The 17,513-nt window shown below is 52.0% G+C and overlaps 2 protein-coding genes across 2 annotated transcripts in view; both read right to left on the reverse strand.

Moving 5' to 3' along the window:
- The window catches only part of Kcnh4 (potassium voltage-gated channel subfamily H member 4), an 18,445-nt gene extending 7,028 nt beyond the window's left edge, over positions 1-11,417 (reverse strand). Inside the window, exons 1-9 of the mRNA XM_029546157.1 lie at positions 11,225-11,417; positions 9,293-9,526; positions 8,829-8,975; positions 8,609-8,736; positions 7,397-7,640; positions 6,866-7,023; positions 3,845-4,052; positions 1,614-1,808; positions 1,016-1,215 (exon numbers count right to left, since the gene is read on the reverse strand). Of these exons, the coding sequence (XP_029402017.1) occupies positions 1,016-1,215; positions 1,614-1,808; positions 3,845-4,052; positions 6,866-7,023; positions 7,397-7,640; positions 8,609-8,736; positions 8,829-8,975; positions 9,293-9,526; positions 11,225-11,300 (1,590 nt within the window). The 5' untranslated portion in view covers positions 11,301-11,417. The remainder of the gene's footprint in view (positions 1-1,015; positions 1,216-1,613; positions 1,809-3,844; positions 4,053-6,865; positions 7,024-7,396; positions 7,641-8,608; positions 8,737-8,828; positions 8,976-9,292; positions 9,527-11,224) is intronic.
- A 1,936-nt stretch (positions 11,418-13,353) lies between these two features.
- Positions 13,354-14,986, reverse strand: Hcrt (hypocretin neuropeptide precursor). Its single transcript, XM_021214050.2, has 2 exons — positions 14,472-14,986; positions 13,354-13,827 (listed from the first exon to the last, which is right to left on the reverse strand). The coding sequence occupies exons 1-2, from the start codon at positions 14,490-14,492 to the stop codon at positions 13,456-13,458; spliced, it is 393 nt and encodes a 130-aa protein (XP_021069709.1). The 5' UTR covers positions 14,493-14,986; the 3' UTR covers positions 13,354-13,455.
- Between the last annotated feature and the right edge of the window lie 2,527 nt (positions 14,987-17,513).

The raw sequence follows: 17,513 nt of genomic DNA on the forward strand, positions 1-17,513 counted from the left end.
TCTCTCTCTCTCTCTCTCTCTCTCCCTCTCTCCCTCTCTCCAGGGTTTCTCTGTATAGCCCTGACTGTCCTGGAACTCACTCTGTAGACCAGGCAGGCCTCGAACTCAGAAATCCTCCTGCCTCTGTCTCCCAGGTGCGCCACCACGCCCGTGAGCTGCTCTCTTGCAACCAACTAGAACTTGCCTGCTCTTGTGGGTCCTTTTCTGGCCAATGCTTCCCATCTGCTTCCTCCTCCACCCTCTTTGCCGCACCCCCTTCTTAGAGATCTGACAGGATAAAACTGCAAACTCAAGGCTATCTGCTCTTGGGGCTGCAGCTGCCGAGCCCTGACTCTGGCACTGCACCCCTCCCAACACAGCCTCCCCTCTCTGGAACTGACTTTACTACTTTCAAATCCTTGAACTCATTTGCTCTACTTTACCAGCACTCAGGAACCTAGGTTGCTTCCTTTTTGGGGGAGAGGGTGGAATGATCTCCTGGCAGACTGATTCTCTTGTCCATGATGTATCCCTTTCTCTGCCATCTTCCTTGTCCCCTCTGGGCTCAGACACAATGAGGGCCCTACTTCAGGAACTCACTCCTATATGGTTCCAGTCACGACGTGTTTCTCTATACTGGGCCCCCTCTCTCACCTTTCTTAGGGTCTCCTTTAGGGCCGAGGCTGCCTGTAATCATCTCTAGCTACTGCCCCATTCTCCACTGGGATCGGTACATAAGAGAGAAGGATGGCTTGGCCCACTCTAGTACTGGGGCAAACTGTGAAGCCTACCACAACGGGGAAACTGAGGCCCAGAGAAGGCAAGGTGTCCGCTCAAGTCCAGACTCAAGCATTCTGCTTCCTTTCAACCTCCACGTTCAAGCACCAAAGAGAGGGATTTGGATTTGGCTGGGTGCACGTCCTTGCTGAGAGCCCGGTGTCTCCTTACACCCCGGTTGCCTCTGTTCCACACCCGGAGAGGCACTAGCCCTTCCTTACTGCACTGCCACATGGCAGGAGCCCTTGCTCAACGCTACCTCGTTGGCATCGATGCCGCTGTTGACTGCCCACGTAGTCTGGAAGTACTCGAGCATGCGCTGCTTGAGTGGGCGGGGCAGACGATGCACTCGGATGAAGTCCTTGAGATCCTTCATGCGGCTGTGGTAGAGCGACCGTCGGGAGTACATGCGCTGGATGATGGCTGTCACATTCCCAAACACCACTGCGTGCATCAGCGCTACAGAGGTGGCAACCCAGAGTATCAGAGGTGCACACCGCACATTTGCAACTTGTACTCCCCGAATCACCCTGCCTTGGATGGGGGCATCTCAGAGGTTCTGGGGAAGGAGAGCTAGCACAGGAGCCCGCTAGCTCTCCTGTGAGTACAACTAGCAATTGAAGTAGGGGGAAGTAGGTGGCGATCCTTAGATGGGGCACACCCATACTCCTCTCTCATCACCCGCTTGGCCATGACCTTGGGTATTTTTACCCCTTGAAAGAGATCACAACTGTTTATGGGCACAGTCATGGGCAGCAAATGAACACGTGACTGTATGAACTTGGGTGGGCACCTTCCTTTCTCTGAGGCTTATTTCCCTGTACACAAGTCCCTGCAAATAGTGGGTCTGGCCTCACCGCCTATGAGCATCGTGCAGATGGAGAAGATCTTCTCAGCGTCAGTGTTGGCACACACGTTGCCGAAGCCTACACTGGTGAGGCTGCTCAGCGTGAAGTACAGCGCAGCGATGTAGGCACTGCGCCGAGATGGTCCACCCGCCGAGCCGTTGACATAAGGCTCCTCCAGCCGCTTGCCCAGCTCATGCAACCAACCTGTGATAAGAGCAAGGGAAGAAATCACGGCTACACAAGCACTGGAAACCGCATTTCCCTGATCTGCCTGTTTGGCCTTGGATACATATTTATAGAGGAGAAGGGCAGTTTGTAGCCCCTGAGACAGGAAGTGTGCTGAGCAGCTGTGACTGGGCCCGGAGGCCAGGAACTGCCTACCCTTGATTCCAAGGCTACCCACTCCATACACCGCTGACCACAGGGGCCCCTTCAACTCTCTGGTACATTACTGTGTGTTTCTCGTGTGTGTGTGTGTGTGTGTGTGTGTGTGTGTGTGTGTGTGTGTGTGTGTAGGGAAAATGCTGAGATCTGAGCCAGCCAGGGCTGTCCCTACCATCACCTGTTAACACTGTCAAGGGGAAACGAAAACAAACCATTACAAGTGGAAGGCAAGCTACAGAAGTATATTAGAAACTATAGCAGGGCCGGGCAGTGGTGGTGCACGCCTTTAATCCCAGAACTTGGGAGGCAGAGGCAGTCGGATTTCTGAGTTTGAGACCAGCCTGGTCTACAAAGTGAGTTCCAGGCCAGGGCTATACAGTCTTGAAAAAAAAAAGAGAGAGAGAGAGAAAAAGAAAAAAGAAAAAAGAAACCATAGCAGGTTGGTTGGGCAGAGGGGAGGGGGGAGGAATATGGATCTTAGGGACATAACTCTCTTAGGACATGGTATTTATCTGAGAGAATAGAAAATTCACCTTGGGGAAAGAAAGGAGCCCAGGCCTCTCAGGGAGAAATATGTACAAGGCCCATAGTGAGAAATCGGCGGTTACTAGGTCCAGGAGGGCAGCTAGTGTACACGGGCTGTACAGGAGAAGACAGTGGGGACACAGATCACACAGGCCTGCCTCGGACACATGAGCACAGCATGGAGTTAGAGGGCAGTGACAAGATTATGTAAGGGCCTGGGTAGAACCAGGGTGGGTCAGTGTCTATTATGTTTTAAAATTATTATTACAGATTTACTTATTTTATTTTTAATGTGTATGAGTGTTTGCAAATGGTTATATATGGACACAAGTAGATGTAGGGAATGGGTCAGTGTCTACTACTTTTTAAAATTATTATTATTATAGTTTTTTGGGTTTTTTTTTTTTTTGGTTTTTTTTTCGAGACAGGGTTTCTCTGTAGAGCCCTGGCTGTCCTGGAACTCACTCTGTAGACCAGGCTGGCCTCGAACTCAGAAATCCGCCTGCCTCTGCCTCCTGAGTGCTGGGATTAAAGGCGTGTGCCACCACACCCGACAGATTTTTTTTATTATTATAGATTTATTTATTTCATTTTTTACTGTGCATGAGTGTTAGTCAACATGTTATGTATTTGTACCGTGTGTGTGTGTGTGTGTGTGTGTGTCCATGTCCATCTGTCCGTCTGTCTGTCTGTCACTTGCACAGGTCAGAAGAGGGCAGTAGATCTCCTGTGAGTTACCTATCATAGGGATGTTGGGAACTGAACCCAGGTCCTCTGCAAGGCCAACAAGTGCTCTTAACCCTTGAGCCCATTGAGGGAGTCATGAAGAGTGGAAGGTGGGTTAGACTGGACAAGGTGGTAGAGATGGAGGGAGATCCAAGTGGTGGGTCAGTGTGGGCTGATGGAGTGGGAGAAACAGCGCCAAGGATCTGACCTACTTTCCAAGGAGAGACTGAGGGCCTGGGTCTGCCTCCTCCTCAACAGTTGCTCCATTAATTGTGTCTAAGGAGGAATTGATGATGGCATCAAGCTGACAGACTATAAGCTCTTTCTAAATAAGCCTTTACACATGCTGCTTTCCCTGTCTGAAATACCCTCTCTCCATCAATGACTTTCTCCAATCACCGATCTTGGTCTCATTCCCAGCTAGGCTGAAAGTTGCCCCATTGTCTCCAAACCATCAAAACCCCAGTGTCTCCATACTTGATCTCCACAGAACATCTTATCAGATGGGATGAGGAAGTGGGCGAGTACCGGTAGCATCCGTTTGGGGGATAGGAGAGATTGAGAGGTAGCAACCAAGGGAAAAACGTCTGAGGCTGGTGGCTCACCAATGTCCCAGAGCAGCGGGTCATTGGCCTCCATCTCCCGGCGCCCGATGACGTACCAGATGCAGGCCATCCAGTGAGCAAGGAGGGCAAAGACGGACATGAGTAATGTGAGCACCACTGCGCTGCACTGTGAGTACCGCTCAAGCTTCTGCAGCAGCCGCAGCAGCCTCAGCAGCCGTACAGTTTTCAGCAGATGTACCAGCGAGGTCTGCAGGAGGGCAGCGGGGGAGGTTGTTAGCAGGCACACTTCCCCAGAGCTCTCACATAGCCCCACCCCCACCCAAGCTCTTCCCCCTAGGCACCCAGGAGCCAGAGGAAGCCGAAAAGAAGGAAAAAACAAAACAAAAACAAAAAAACTATCCCTGCTGTCCTGAGAAAGTGACTTTAAAATGCATCAGGAGAGAATAATTAACTTAGCCACTGAGGACTTATTTTGCATCGTTCCACCACTACACCAGGCATTTATAGACCTCATTAAAATAAACAAAAACAACCTTCCAAGTCTTTGGGCCAGTTATCATCCCAGACCCGCTTTGCTGATGAATGAACCTTATAGGGCTCACAGACACAAGTGACTTGCTCCAAGGTCAGAGACCAAGGAAATAACAGAGCTGTAACTCAGACTCAAGATGAAGGGCACCAAGTCCATTTGGGACTAAGCTGCCTCCTAGCATTAGAGGGTGATCCAGGCACAAGCCCTGCCAGAGCTGGCAGAGAGCAGGTGAACAGAATGAATGATCTATGGAAGATCCCTGCTCAGAGCTCCACTGCCCTAGAAACCATCAAGCAGGCATCAGGAAGTGTACCGAATAGAATGGGGTCAAATAAGGGGCCTGGGAACTACCATTCTGCTTGTAGGTCAGCTACAGGTAAGAAGGAAGGCAGGACTGGTGGACACTTGCTGTGAGCTAGATGTTGATGGAGCCCTGGTGTCTAGCCAGGGTCCTGTAAACATCTGTTAGTTCTACTGCTATGGGGAAAGGGATGCAGGGATCAAACCCAGTACCTTATACATTCTATACAAGTCTCTCTCCCTCCCTCCCTCCCTCCCTCCCTCCCTCCCTCCCTCCCTCCTTTTCCCTCCCTCTCTCTTTCTTTTCTCTCTCCATATCTCCAAATGTGCTGGTTTTGTTCTAATTATTAACACTTCAACTAGGCCTTCTAATCAATATGGCAAACAAGGAGTAGCCATACTCCTTCTTAACACACACACACACACACACACACACACACACACACACACACCTTGCCAGCTAGAGCTATAGGCTCTAGGGCTTGATATGAAGGCCCTCACCACCCTTTCAGGAAGCCGCGTGGAAGACCATACCCCAGGGCCCTGGCATTACACTGCTCCAGTACTACCTCTCGAAGGGGCTAGAAAGGAGGAGGCCCTGGCTCCCCAACATGGATCTTCTTGAAGGCAACTAAACACATTAACCTTCAACCTGCACCTGTAAGGACCCTTCTCTCATTGTCCTTTGACCCGAATACGGGGGGGGGGGGAATGACTCCTTTAAAGTGTCTGAGCCTCTATTTCCATTGTAGCTCTCTCAGGCTTCTGGTGTAGCTCCTCATCTCCCCTAAGCCATGCATTTGGAGATCCTGCTTATCCGGGAAGCAGGTCGTCTATAGGAAAGAATATGAGATGGGGAGTCTGAAGACATAGTTCTGACCAAGCTTTCAGAGCAACATTTGAAAAGAGATGGAAGAACTGTTGCTGAAGGGTGCCACGTATGTGAAAGTACAGTACTGATCTGTAATGTACTCCCGAAGACGAGAGCGGACAGGGGACATCCTCTCCCCATCCTGACAGGAGGGGCTGGTGGCTCTCTGCAGCACACCTCTCCTGTAAGGACAGCTGTCTGCTTCACTGACTATCTCGTGGGCATAGAGGCATGGGTACAAGCCCGAGGACAGGTAGTCTTCTCTGAATGGCTAGGACCTCAGGGCAGACTTACACACGCACACACGCACGTGTGTAGGAGCATGCACACACATGTGCACAACCAGGAGAAGGGGCCCACAGCCCGTTGGCGGCTAGTTAAATCCGGCTTTGTGTAGGTGGTTTCCTGCTATAGCTGAGTGAGGCAGGGAGAGCACACAGGAAAACTGGTCTCCACCTCACTTCCCCCACAATGGCAAGGGGGCTTGGGGACACAGGGCAACACTGCCTCACCTTGGACTAGAAAAGACCTACTATCTGGCCTCCGTACCGACCACCCTGGGCATTTCCAGGCAGTCCCAAGTGAAGACACGGGTGCGGGTACACTCCCCAGCTCTGACTCCCTGGCTTGCCTTACTACACTCTTTCTCTGGCGTCTCATCCTTTGCTAGCCAAATCCTGTTCATTCTTGGAGGCCTGGCTCCGTTCCCGCCTCCCCCAGGAACAGTTCCTTCCCAGACCACCTCAGCCCCTGCCCAGCTGGGATGCTTCTGCCCCCAGGTGCTGGCCTGATTTCAGAATGTTTTTGCATACACTGGTGTTCCAGCCCAGATCTCCAAGGCCAGCCCAGACCCTGTGCAGCATTGACCATGCAGCGGCTGGCATCTCCCATTCAGCGATTCTGTGTCTAATGTCCTCCCTCCATCATTCTTGTCTGTCTCACCAATCTGAAGGGGGCCTCTGAGGGCCAGTTCCTTGTCTCTTTCTACCACTGACCAGACCCCATATAGTGTTTGCAGACAGCTAAATGCTCATCAGTTGTTTGTGAAATAAAAAAATGTGAAAAGTACCACTCAGCTGGCGGTAGACCAATGCCGCCTTGGTAGCCATAGTTAGCATTCGGTTCTCTCAGCTTCCCTCAAAGACTGTGAGCTGAGTTCTCCAAGAGCAAAGACCCTTTGGATTCCTTCCCAGTGCCTGGCTCAGGGCTATGCCCATGGCAGGGTTGGAGGAACACCTATCTGCATGTGAATTGATAGGACAGTAACTGGGTGTGTGGTTGCTCCTCTCATGGGAGAGGCTGGGTTGGAGTTCAGAAGCTAGGATGCATGGTGGGGTGAGGGGGAGGGGTCACTCACCACAGTGATGTTGAAGACATACAGCAGGTCAAAGGGCAAAGCAGCAATGAGGTCCACGAAGAACCAGGTGGCCAGATAGTGGAGGCCAATGGACCGAGGAGCAGAAATCACCTGGCCAGACTGGGACACGTAGGTGGTGCGGAAGTTCAAGATGATGTCTGAGGAGTGCAAGAGACGATTGCTAGGGACCATAGCCTGAACTCTCAGGTCAGGTAGCTAATGAATGGGGCAAGCTAGGAGGCCCAGAATGGAGGAGGAGTCAAAGTGAAGAAAGCTGAGACTCTTGGATAATCTATAGGAAGGAAAGGCCACAAGACTGAAGGCTGCAGGGCCCTAGGTACTACAGGAGTTACAGGGTCTGGGGGGTAATCCTCCTCCCCCTCTGAGAGCACACTCACTCCTCACTAGGCCCCTAGAGCTCAGAACTACAAAGAGAAGACTCTTCAAGCTAAGGAAGAGCCTGGCAAACCCAGAATGGAGGGGGGCTTCCCCACAGCCCACCCTCCAGGTTGGTAGAGCAGAGGGTCTGACCCAGGATGAAGAGCATCTCCACAGCGATGTCACTGACAAGGGTGTGTCGGGAAGTGATGGGGGTGTCATCATCACCCGCGAAGCAGACGTTGTAGGGGACCGTGACCGCGACGTAGAATGTGGCGAGGAGGATGAGACCATCCCAGACGGCCTTGGGGATGCTGTAGTGGAGGAGGAGGCAGCGGGAGCCCCCCACGGAGGCCACCTTGTACTCAGGCACTGATGGTTTTGGCTCAAACACGTTCTAAAGGGAGAGGGGTAGTGGTTGGGGACACTTAGGGAAAAGAAAAGTTGAGGCTGAGGAGGGAAGGGAGAGTCTGGGGATAGGGAAAGGGGGAAGGTTGGTGTTGCAAGGGTAGCCAGAAAGGAGATGGAAGATATGGGGGTTGGGGGCAGGGAATTCTCAGGTCAGCATCTGTACCGTGCTATAGCTCAGGTTTCTTTTTGTAGCTCTTCCTTTTGACACCTTTTCTTCTTTTCCCTTTCTTATGCTGGGGACCTAACCCAGAGGCCCTGTTTCGAGGCAGGCACTCTATCACTCAATTAAATCTCCACATAACACCCTCAGGTAGCTTCTAAAGAAATCCTGCCTTATCAGCAGCATTTACAGGGACTGACCCTCGCCCTACTTGAAGATGGGCTGATGACAATGATACAAGCTGAAGGCTCATAACTTCTTTGTAGTGCTTTCTGAGTTCTAGGGACCTAGTGAGGGGTGAGCACGCCCTCACAGGGAGGAAGTTAGCTCTGCTGAACCATTCCTATGGCCTATAACAGGCTACAGACGCAGATGGGGGACACATCACCTGGCTTGGTCAGGAACCTTGGGGGTGGCACACAGGGTGGGATGCTAGGTCCACAACAGGGGCTTTCTTCCTAGGACCACAGCAGCTTGTGAGTTCATCCCTCATGATATAACCTTGGCCCCGGGAGCGGGGGTCAGGAAGGGGGTCAGGAGGATCACTGCTAGAGTCCCACCCCCTGTGACATCACCAAAGCAATGGTCAATCACCTACTGAAGAAAAGGAAGCAGGGGGAGGGGATTGGAGGAGGGACTGGTAGGGGGCACAGGTGATGAAGCAGAAAGAAGCATGTAGGAAGCGGGTGGGCGGGCGGGCGGGCGGGCAGAGGAGCGAGCTAGCAGAGGGAGACTGAACCAACAGGGAATTAAGGCTGGAGGGTATGTGAATCTCCCTCGGAGATGGAACTCACACTGTTGGTCTTCACACTTCCCTGGCCCCGGCGACCAAAGTGGCCAGTCAACCGGTGCAGGACGGTCCGGTTCTGCCTCTTTGTGGACCTAAGTCTTGAGCTAGTTCCTCTCCTCCCAAGAGAGTTTTCTATTGGGGAAAAAAAAAAAAAAAAGCGGATGGAGATAAGTTGGGGGTGCATCTTAAGAGCGCAGTCGACTGTGACCCAGACCTATAGTTACCGTGATTATTGTCCCCATGGATTCCTGGTGAGCCAAGTCCTGGGCCTCCACTCTGAGAGATGTCCTTGAAGGAAAATAGGAAAAGCACAACCTCCCCCATCTCATTCTTGATGGGTACCATATCCAGAAGACACCAGAAGGCTGAGCCTGAGGGCAGAGAGAGAGAGAGAGAGAGAGGGCAGAGGTGCATGGGCATCCCCGTGCAGGCCTTTGGTCCTCCTAGGTGTCTCCAATTAGTCAGTGGCTTTGGTGAAGGTTTAGAGCTGGGAGACACCTCCCAGAGAACTGTCACCTGGCCCCTTCACTTTACAGATGGAGAGACTAAGGCCCAGAAAGGATCTTAGTTCTACAGGCAACTTGTGGCCATGGAAGGATAAGCCCCCCAGCTTCTCTGTGCCTAGCAGACTGCTGGGTGGAGCCTGGGATTTGGGCAGATGTCAGGCAGGCCAGGTCAGGCTCTTTACCATCCTTCCGGTAAAAGCAGATTTCAGTTCGGTGTTCTTGGTGGCCCTCCAGGGCTTTTTGCAACCGTTGCAGGGCTGGTTCACTGGTCTCTGGGCCATAGAGGAACCGACAGCTGCAGGTTTTCTGCATGACCTCGGTGCGGCCGTAGCCTGTGAGCTCACAGAAGCCGTCAGAGCAGTAGACGATGGGAAAACCCCGTGGGCCCTGTGCATTGGCCAGAAGGAAGTTGCTGTCTACAGGAGGGAGAAGTCAAGGTCAGGGCCAAGCCAAGAGGGGAGCTAACCTCGACATGAACAACAGTTCCCTCAAGTCACGGGCAGAGATCAGAGAGCTAGGAGCTTCAGGGCGGTTCCCAATCTCCCTCTGAGATGTTCTGAAATGAGCACAGGGCATACAACAAGGGTGACCCGGAGCTCATGAAGGTCTACATAAGGAACCCCATGAGGCCATGTGGTTCATGCTCCTACTTTCAAGCCGGGGAAGTGTGACTGCGGAAAGCAACAAAGAGTGGCAAGGGCAGGGACTCCAGCACTCACTTCTACCACCTACACAATGTGGCTTAAGGTCTCAGCTTCCTTATTTACAAAGTGGGACACAATGTGCCTTTCCCTCCTAGATGCGGGTTGTATCAGGGAACTTGGGAAGGAGGGCCTGCTGGCACTTAGGAGATTCCCCCCCCCCCCAATTCACTCAATTTTGGAAGCACATCCTTGGATACCACCCTGGCATCCTCTTTTAATGAGCAGGACAAAGATTCTGATGACATCTCACACTCTCTCATTGTTAAACCAAAAGGCAGAAAAAATTTCCAAACTCATAAATGTGCTTAAAGTAAGGGAAAGACTGTGGGAGACACATCCCTCTTTCTTGCCTTCCAGGAAATGCCGACTTTTTGATATTTTTTTTAAAAGGAGTTTCAAAGGATCTGTTCCTTATGCTCAAAGTCAAACTGGAGAAGACATTGAGGTGTGAGCTGCAGCCACCCCAGCACCAGAACCTGAGTTGGCTCCCTCTAGCTTCAGTGGATTAGAGGTTTGGGGGGTGGGGGGACACGCAGAGATAGGTTTAGTTGATGAGGTAGGAGGCACAAACAGTCCAAGGACTCTAGGAGAGGGTACTGTCAGGGGATGTGGTGTCTGATCGGGACACTGAGGGTTCCTAGGAAGCACTGGGTCCTGGGCACAGCCTACTTCTTCCATCCCAGGGCCCGTTGCCTCGGTGATTGGCGCTATGGAAACAAGGGAGGTTGGGGGGGGGTAGGGCCCTGGCGGCTTGGTTTCCGCCCTCGGCTACCGCCCCCCCTAGTCTCCTAATGCCGGCCAAGGTTTCGAAAAGGGACAAAGGAAGACCTAGGGGTTCCAGAGTTGGGAGAGGGAATGGCGGGAGAAGAGGCCGGGAAGGAGCGGCTGTCCAGGGTGCTGAACTTCGGAACCCAGCTCAGGTGGGCTAGTAGGGAGTTTTCTCGGTCTCAAGTACTTGCCCTCGCTTTGCCTCACCCACCTCACACAAGGATATCCCATGATTTGGGGGCGCGTGACCTTAATGCAGTTAGGTCTTGCTGAAGTCTGTTCTCTCTCTTTTCTGGGGCAGAGGCAGCTGTAGTCACCAGAGCACTTTGTCCCATCTCCACACCACAGATACCTCTATACACACTCCCAGCTCAGCTCTGCCCTGGAGTGGGTGGCTCCCAAGGCCCCTCCTCCGTCTTGTGGCACAAAGAGCCGCTTTTGCCTTGAGTCACACCCCCTAACCTCCCCCCACCACCACCCTCGGCGCTCCATGTCTTGATCTCCACTCTCAAGGACTCTGCACCCCGTTTCTTTGCCACGGTTTTAGGAGATCCAGTACCCCATTCTCTCTCCTCTGATCTCACCACATCCAGATACCCACCCTGTCCCAAGGAGACTTGACCCAGCCTCGGCCCTACTTACGCGTGCCGTCAAAGCGGGTGGCGATGGTGTCCAGAAAGGTGTTTTGCGGGGCCAGCAACCCCTTCATGACCGGCATGGCCCCGGGTATGGATTCGAGGCGTTGCGCGGGCTGCGTTCAGCGCGGCCTGGCCGGAGGGGGCGCGCTACCGGCGGGGCCGGGGCGCCCCATGCGCCGGCCTGCCTCCTCCCCTCCTCTCGCTGCCGCTGCCTGTGTGCTCTGAACCTGTTAGTTCTAAGCTCTGCTTAGCAGCACTTCGGGATTCGCCACCCCCACCCCGCCCCACCTCCCCACGGGTCAGGTTTTCCCCGGAGGGCTCGGCCCGCGCCCACCACGTGGCTCTGCACCGGGAGGGGCCGCCAGAGACACCCGCAGCCCTCCTCTGTGGCCCTCCTCCCAGAAGGGAGCGGCCCACGCGTGTCTCTTGGGGAGAGACTCGGAGACACGCCCACCATCCAGGCTTGAGGAACGGTAGCCACGCCCTTCTTTCAGGGTGATCACGCCCCTACGCGTGGTTCCCTGGCTGCTCCCGTAGCTCCACCCCACGGGTTTCCCCACGCGGCCCACGCTGCGGCTGGTGTCTGGTTGACAGTGCCTCCTGCTGGAATTTGGATATTTCTTTCTTTCTTTCTTTCTTTCTTTCTTTCTTTCTTTCTTTCTTTCTTTCTTTCTTTCTTTCTTTCTTTCTTTCTTTCTTTTTTTAAAAAAAGGTTGTTTCATTTATTTATTTTTGCATTCGTGTGTGTGTGTGTGTGTGTGTGTGTGTGTGTGTGTGTACATTCCTGTTCCAGTAGTGCAGGTGTGGAGGTCAGAGGTCAACTTTCTGAAGTCGGTTCTCTCACTTTGTGGGTCCCTAGGATCGAACTCAGTTCTTCAGTCTTGACAGCAAGATCTTTGTCCACTGAGCCATCTTGCTGGCCCTGTAAAATTAGGATTTTACATTACTGCTGTAGGGCTGCTATAGCAACGTGACACCGAATGTTGGCTTGAACGATTCTAGGATCTGGAAATCTGAGTTCAAGGTCAACTCAGGGCTGAATTCCTCTGAAGGCTGTGAAGAAGAGTCTCTTTCTTCCATACTCTCCCCTAACTTCTCCCCTTGCTGGTGACCTGTGCCATTTCTTAGCTAGTGGGTACATTGCCCTGGTCTTTATTTCCGTGTTCATGTGAGTTCTTTCTGTTTCTCTGTGTACCCTAATCCCCCTCCCCTTTTTTTTGGGTAAGAACACTACTTATACGGGATTACAGGTCTACCTATCTCATTTTAGCTGACTACATTGGCAAGGTCACTTCCTAAATGCTGGGGGTCGGGGGGAGGGTTAAGATAGCCGTGGGTGAATTTGCGGGAAGCACACTTCAACCTGCAGTGGGCACCTTTGGCTGGAGCAGGAGACAAATCTTTACCCATTCTCTGCTTACAACCATCCCCAGACTTCCCATTCTATACAAGGTGCAACATCTGCTGCACATATGCAATGGTTGCACAAGCTTACCCACCTCCTTCCCAGTGTGGCATTGCTCACACTCCACGGTACATTGGACCACACTACAGATGCTCCGGGAAGCTCCCCACGAAAGCTCAGATGCCTTGCCTCTTCTGCAGCCTTACATCCAGCCTTTGCCAGGTGAACTCTGTGCCCTTGAGCGATTTTCCTGGACCTCTCTGTATAGGTCCCTATTATAAAACAGTAGGGGCTGAGGATGTAGCAGTCGATAGAGTGATTGCTTAATTAATATATATGAAGCTCTGGGGTCAGTCCTCCAGCATTGCATAAAAGAGGCGTGGTGGAGCACACTTGCGATATCAACACCACCGGGGAAATAGAGGGCAGTAAGGTCGGGTCATTTAAGTTTAAGATCATGCTGGTCTTTCCAGGGCAACCGAAGATACCCTGTTTCTAAATAAATAAAGTGGGTAGTAGAACAACACGAGGGCACATCGGTACCTCATTTCCACCTCCCCAAGTGTTACACCCCAGCACTCTGCAAGGTTCCTTGCTGGGTTCTTCCGGACCAAGTAAGTATTTACAATGAGAAACACAAGCTGCTTCCAGACCCTAGACTCCTCACAATTCTCAAGATGCTTTCCCGCCCCCTGGAGGCCTGAACTTGACACACAGAAACATAGATTAGTCACACCAACAGAGAATCGTCTTTATTGCCATTTACCTAGAGACTGACAGTGACGAGAAGAAGGGGAAGTTTGGATCAGGATAAGGAATAGAAGACGGATTCAGACTCCGGACCCTCCCCGGGGCGCTAAAGCGGTGGTGGTTATTGTCGGACAGCCGCGACCAGGGCAGGGACGTGGCTCTAGCTCTGCGCCTGCGCGGCGGCCCATGGTCAGGATGCCAGCTGCGTGGTTACCGTTGGCCTGAAGGAGGCGCTGCAGCCGTCCCTGGAGGCCTGGGGGTCCAGGCCGCCGCTTTCCCAGAGTCAGGATGCCCGCAGCGTGGTTGCCAGCTCCGTGCAACAGTTCATAGAGACGGCAGGAACATGTCTTCTGGCGACAGCAGTCGGGCAGAGGCTGTGCGTCCACACCAAGCGACAGCAGCGCCGGCGGTAGCAGTAGCAGCAGCAGCAGCGTCACGGCGGCCCAGGGAACCTAAAGGGGACAGAGACAAGGTGCAAATGGGTTTCACTCCACACAGTCAGTTGGCTCTGAACCTCTGATCCTGCTTGGCTGTCAATTGGTTTCCTGCGGCTAGCTCCTTTGCCAGTTCATCCTTCAATACACCACTGAGCCATATCCTCTTCGAAACCCTCATAGGCTTCTCTGGGGTAGAAGAAGTTTGTCCTGTGCAAACATATTTAAAGGCTTGACCCTCCACCCGCAGACAGGTGATTCTGAGTCTGTCTGCACCAAACTTACTAGCCTGACTTGGAAACAAAGGGTTTATTCAGTGCAGCCCTTCCCTCCACACACAGCAGGTTTATTCCTTTGCTGGGGAAACTGAACATTGTGGCTTTGAACTAGTTTCTCACCGCCTCGGGATAGCCCTTCCTCACCTACAAACCAGGGATAAGATCATCCCTACTAACCTGTTGAGTGCAAGACATGACTGACAAGCACAGAGAGTATCTTGAAATACAAGAACTCATTAAACGTGAGCTCCCACACAATGGTTGCCAAGAACCCGCCCAGACTCAGTGCTACACACTAGAAAGATAATATGAGCCCAGCCCTTGGCCAGCACTATCATGGCCTCAGTAGTTTGATGATTTACGTCCCTATTTCTAGCTCTTTACCTTTGTAGAAGGAAAGTTCATGGCGCCTGGAGCTCAGGGAAAGGTAATCTGGAGAGATGGTTGCTTCAGTGCAGTGGTCCAAATACCCAAGAAGTCTGAGGCCCTTGTCTTCTGTGGCTTGCTTCCAGGGGCCAGGGGTTTATAATGCTCTGAGGTGTGTGTGTGTGGGGGGGGTGGAGACGTGAATATGTGCGTCCACCTTAAACCAGACAAAGGCACGTCTAAGATTAGCATCTTGCAGGGGAACCGTTTCCAGGTTGGACCCAAAGAATGGCCGCCCTGTCCCTAGTCCCCAGCTTGTCTGTCTGCCTGTTCCTTGGAGATAGGGCAGTTTTCGAGTACTAATGAGGTTACCTTGCACCCAGGAATCTAAGTTCACAAAAGAGGCCTTGGCTGGGACACTCGCAAGAGACAATGGGGGAGGGGACAATGGCTAATTAGGGGCAGAAATGGCAGTCTGAGAATCACTGTCTATGGTATGTTGAAGGTAGGGAGGGTACCTGGGTGACATGCCCCCTCACCCCCACTGACTCTGCGGTCCATCAGGTTCCAGGGCTTTTTCTTCCATGGAAACAGCTCTTGATGCCCTACTCCCCCACCCCCACCCCACTCCCTAGCTCTCCTTTCTTCTGTCTCTTTCACCAAACTCCTTCATGGAAAGTCTTGAGACATACTGTGGGCAACGGGTGAGAAAGCAGCCAAGCCTGGATTTCAGAAGCTGATGAAGAATAGTTGTCTCCTGGGCCAGTAGAGAAGAGGGTAGTCTTACCTTGCCATCTCCAGATTGAGCCACCATGGAACAGGTCAAGGACTCAAGCCACTTCCAGGCCAAGTTCGCCTTCAGGGTCCTTTTAAGAAGCCCCTGATGAAGCTGGACAGTGGTGGCACACGCCTTTAATCCCAGCACTTGGGAGGCAGAGGCAGGTCGATTTCTGAGTTCAAGGCCAGCCTGGTCTACAGAGTGAGTTCCAGGATAGCCAGGGCTACACAGAGAAACCCTGTCTTGAAAACAAACAAACAAACAAACAAAAAACCAAAAAAAAAAAAAAAAAAGAAGAAGCCCTTGACGTAGATCAGTCCAGTTGTGTGTCTAGGATGTGAGCCTTTTGCCTTTTTTCTTAAACTTGCTTATTTTTAGATTTATATGTACGAGTGCTTGATGTAGATGGATCTATACTGCATGTGTGCCTGGTGCCTGTGACTGCCAAATGAGGGTTTTGGAACCCCTGGAACTGGAGTTATGGAGAGTTGTGAGCCACCAGGTAGGCACCGGGAACCAAGATTGGGTCCTCTGCAACAAAAGCAGTAAGCGCCGGCTGGTGAGATGGCTCAGTGGGTGAGAGCACTGACTGCTCTTCCAGAGGTCCTGAGTTCAAGTCCCAGCAACCACATGGTGGCTCACAACCACCCATAATGAGATCTGAGACCCTCTTCCAGGGTGTCTAAAGACAGCTACAGTGTACTTACATATAATAAATAATCCTTTAAAAAAAAAAAAAAGCAGTAAGCGCTCTTAATGGAACCATCCATCTTTCAGCCTCCAGGTCTCCTCCTTCAAGGCAGGTGTCAATCTGGGTGGGGTGAGGCCTGAGCCCAGGATAGTTCAATGCAAGTCAAGAACTACTCAGACACCAGCAAAGATTAGATAGGCACTTCCTTCTGGGTGGGGCAGAGGGTCCTTCAAAGGCTTTCTTGAAAAGTAGCCTCCATTAGGTAGGTAAGGGGACAGAGTATGCCTGAGAAGGGACAACTTGGAACAAAGGCTTGGATGTTACAGTACCTGGCTCCAGAGGGATGGGGTGTGGGCATCACAGTTTCTATGGAGTTAAAGGAAAACGGTAGGGTGAATACGATTTTCCAGGGCCTTGTGTGCTAGGCTAGGCAGTCATTGGTGGGGGATTTTAAAAGACTGGTCTCTGTGTGCGTGTGTGTGTGTGTGTGTGTGTGTGTGTCTGTGTGTGTGTGTCTGTGTGTGTGTCTGTGTGTATGTATGTGTATGGCAGGGGGAGGGGTTGTGATGGTAGTGATGCTGGTGGTGCTGGAGAGATGGCCCAGCAGTTAAGAGCACTGACTGCTCTTTTAGAGGTCCTGCGTTCAGTTCCCAACAACCACATGGTGGCTCAGAACCATCTGTAATGGCCCTTTTCTGGTATGTCCAAAGGGAGCAACAGTATAATCATATCCATAAAATAAATGATTAAAAAAAAAAAAAAGGCTGATGTGGGACTGGCGAGGGAGGAGGGAGGAGGGAGGAGGGAAGAGCCCAGAACAGAAAGCTGGATACTGATCTGGACTTGGGGAGCTGTGGGTCTTGGCCTCCTTGTCTTGCCACTGTTTCCTCACTGCTATGGACACCCTCTTCAGGTAGCTCCAATGCTCCTTCCTGCTGTGACACTTCGTGTCTTGAAGGATAACTTCCTCCTCTTTCCTGGTGGAAGTGATTTGTGCAGGCCAGGCCAGGAAGGACCCCAGTGCAGAGAAGCCGGCAACAGCTCCTTCATCTTCGAGCTGTGCTTGGCATGGGAGGGCAGAGGAGATCTGTCTGCTTGGTCGTGAAAACCGTGGTGGGAGTCTCCAGGGGCTCCTCTATGCTCACCATCCCGGGACTAAACCTAAGCCAGTATGCAGAGTAGGTGAAGGCCCTGGAGCTCAGGATAGAGAGGGAACGGATGGGCTTTGGTGGGGAGCCCAGGCAGTGACCCCACATGGCATCCCCAAAGCAGGATCCGCTATATGGGTAAGAGAGCTTTATCTGAAGGCCTAGAGCCTTCAGGTTCAGCAGCCAAGTACTTGATGTTTTCACAGACGACCTGGGTTTGGTTCGCAGCACCCACACAGCAGCTCTCAACCACCTGAAACTCCAGTTCTGGAGAATTCACTCTCCTCTTCTGGCCTCTGAGGGCGTTCATATATGCATGGTGCACATACACACATGCAGACACACACAGGTAACATAAAATACATACATTAATGTATATATATATATATATATATATATATATATATATATATATATATATATATATAAAATTTTATTTGGGA

The sequence above is a fragment of the Mus pahari genome, chromosome 14, assembly GCF_900095145.1.
Source record: "Mus pahari chromosome 14, PAHARI_EIJ_v1.1, whole genome shotgun sequence".
NCBI lineage: Eukaryota > Metazoa > Chordata > Mammalia > Rodentia > Muridae > Mus > Mus pahari.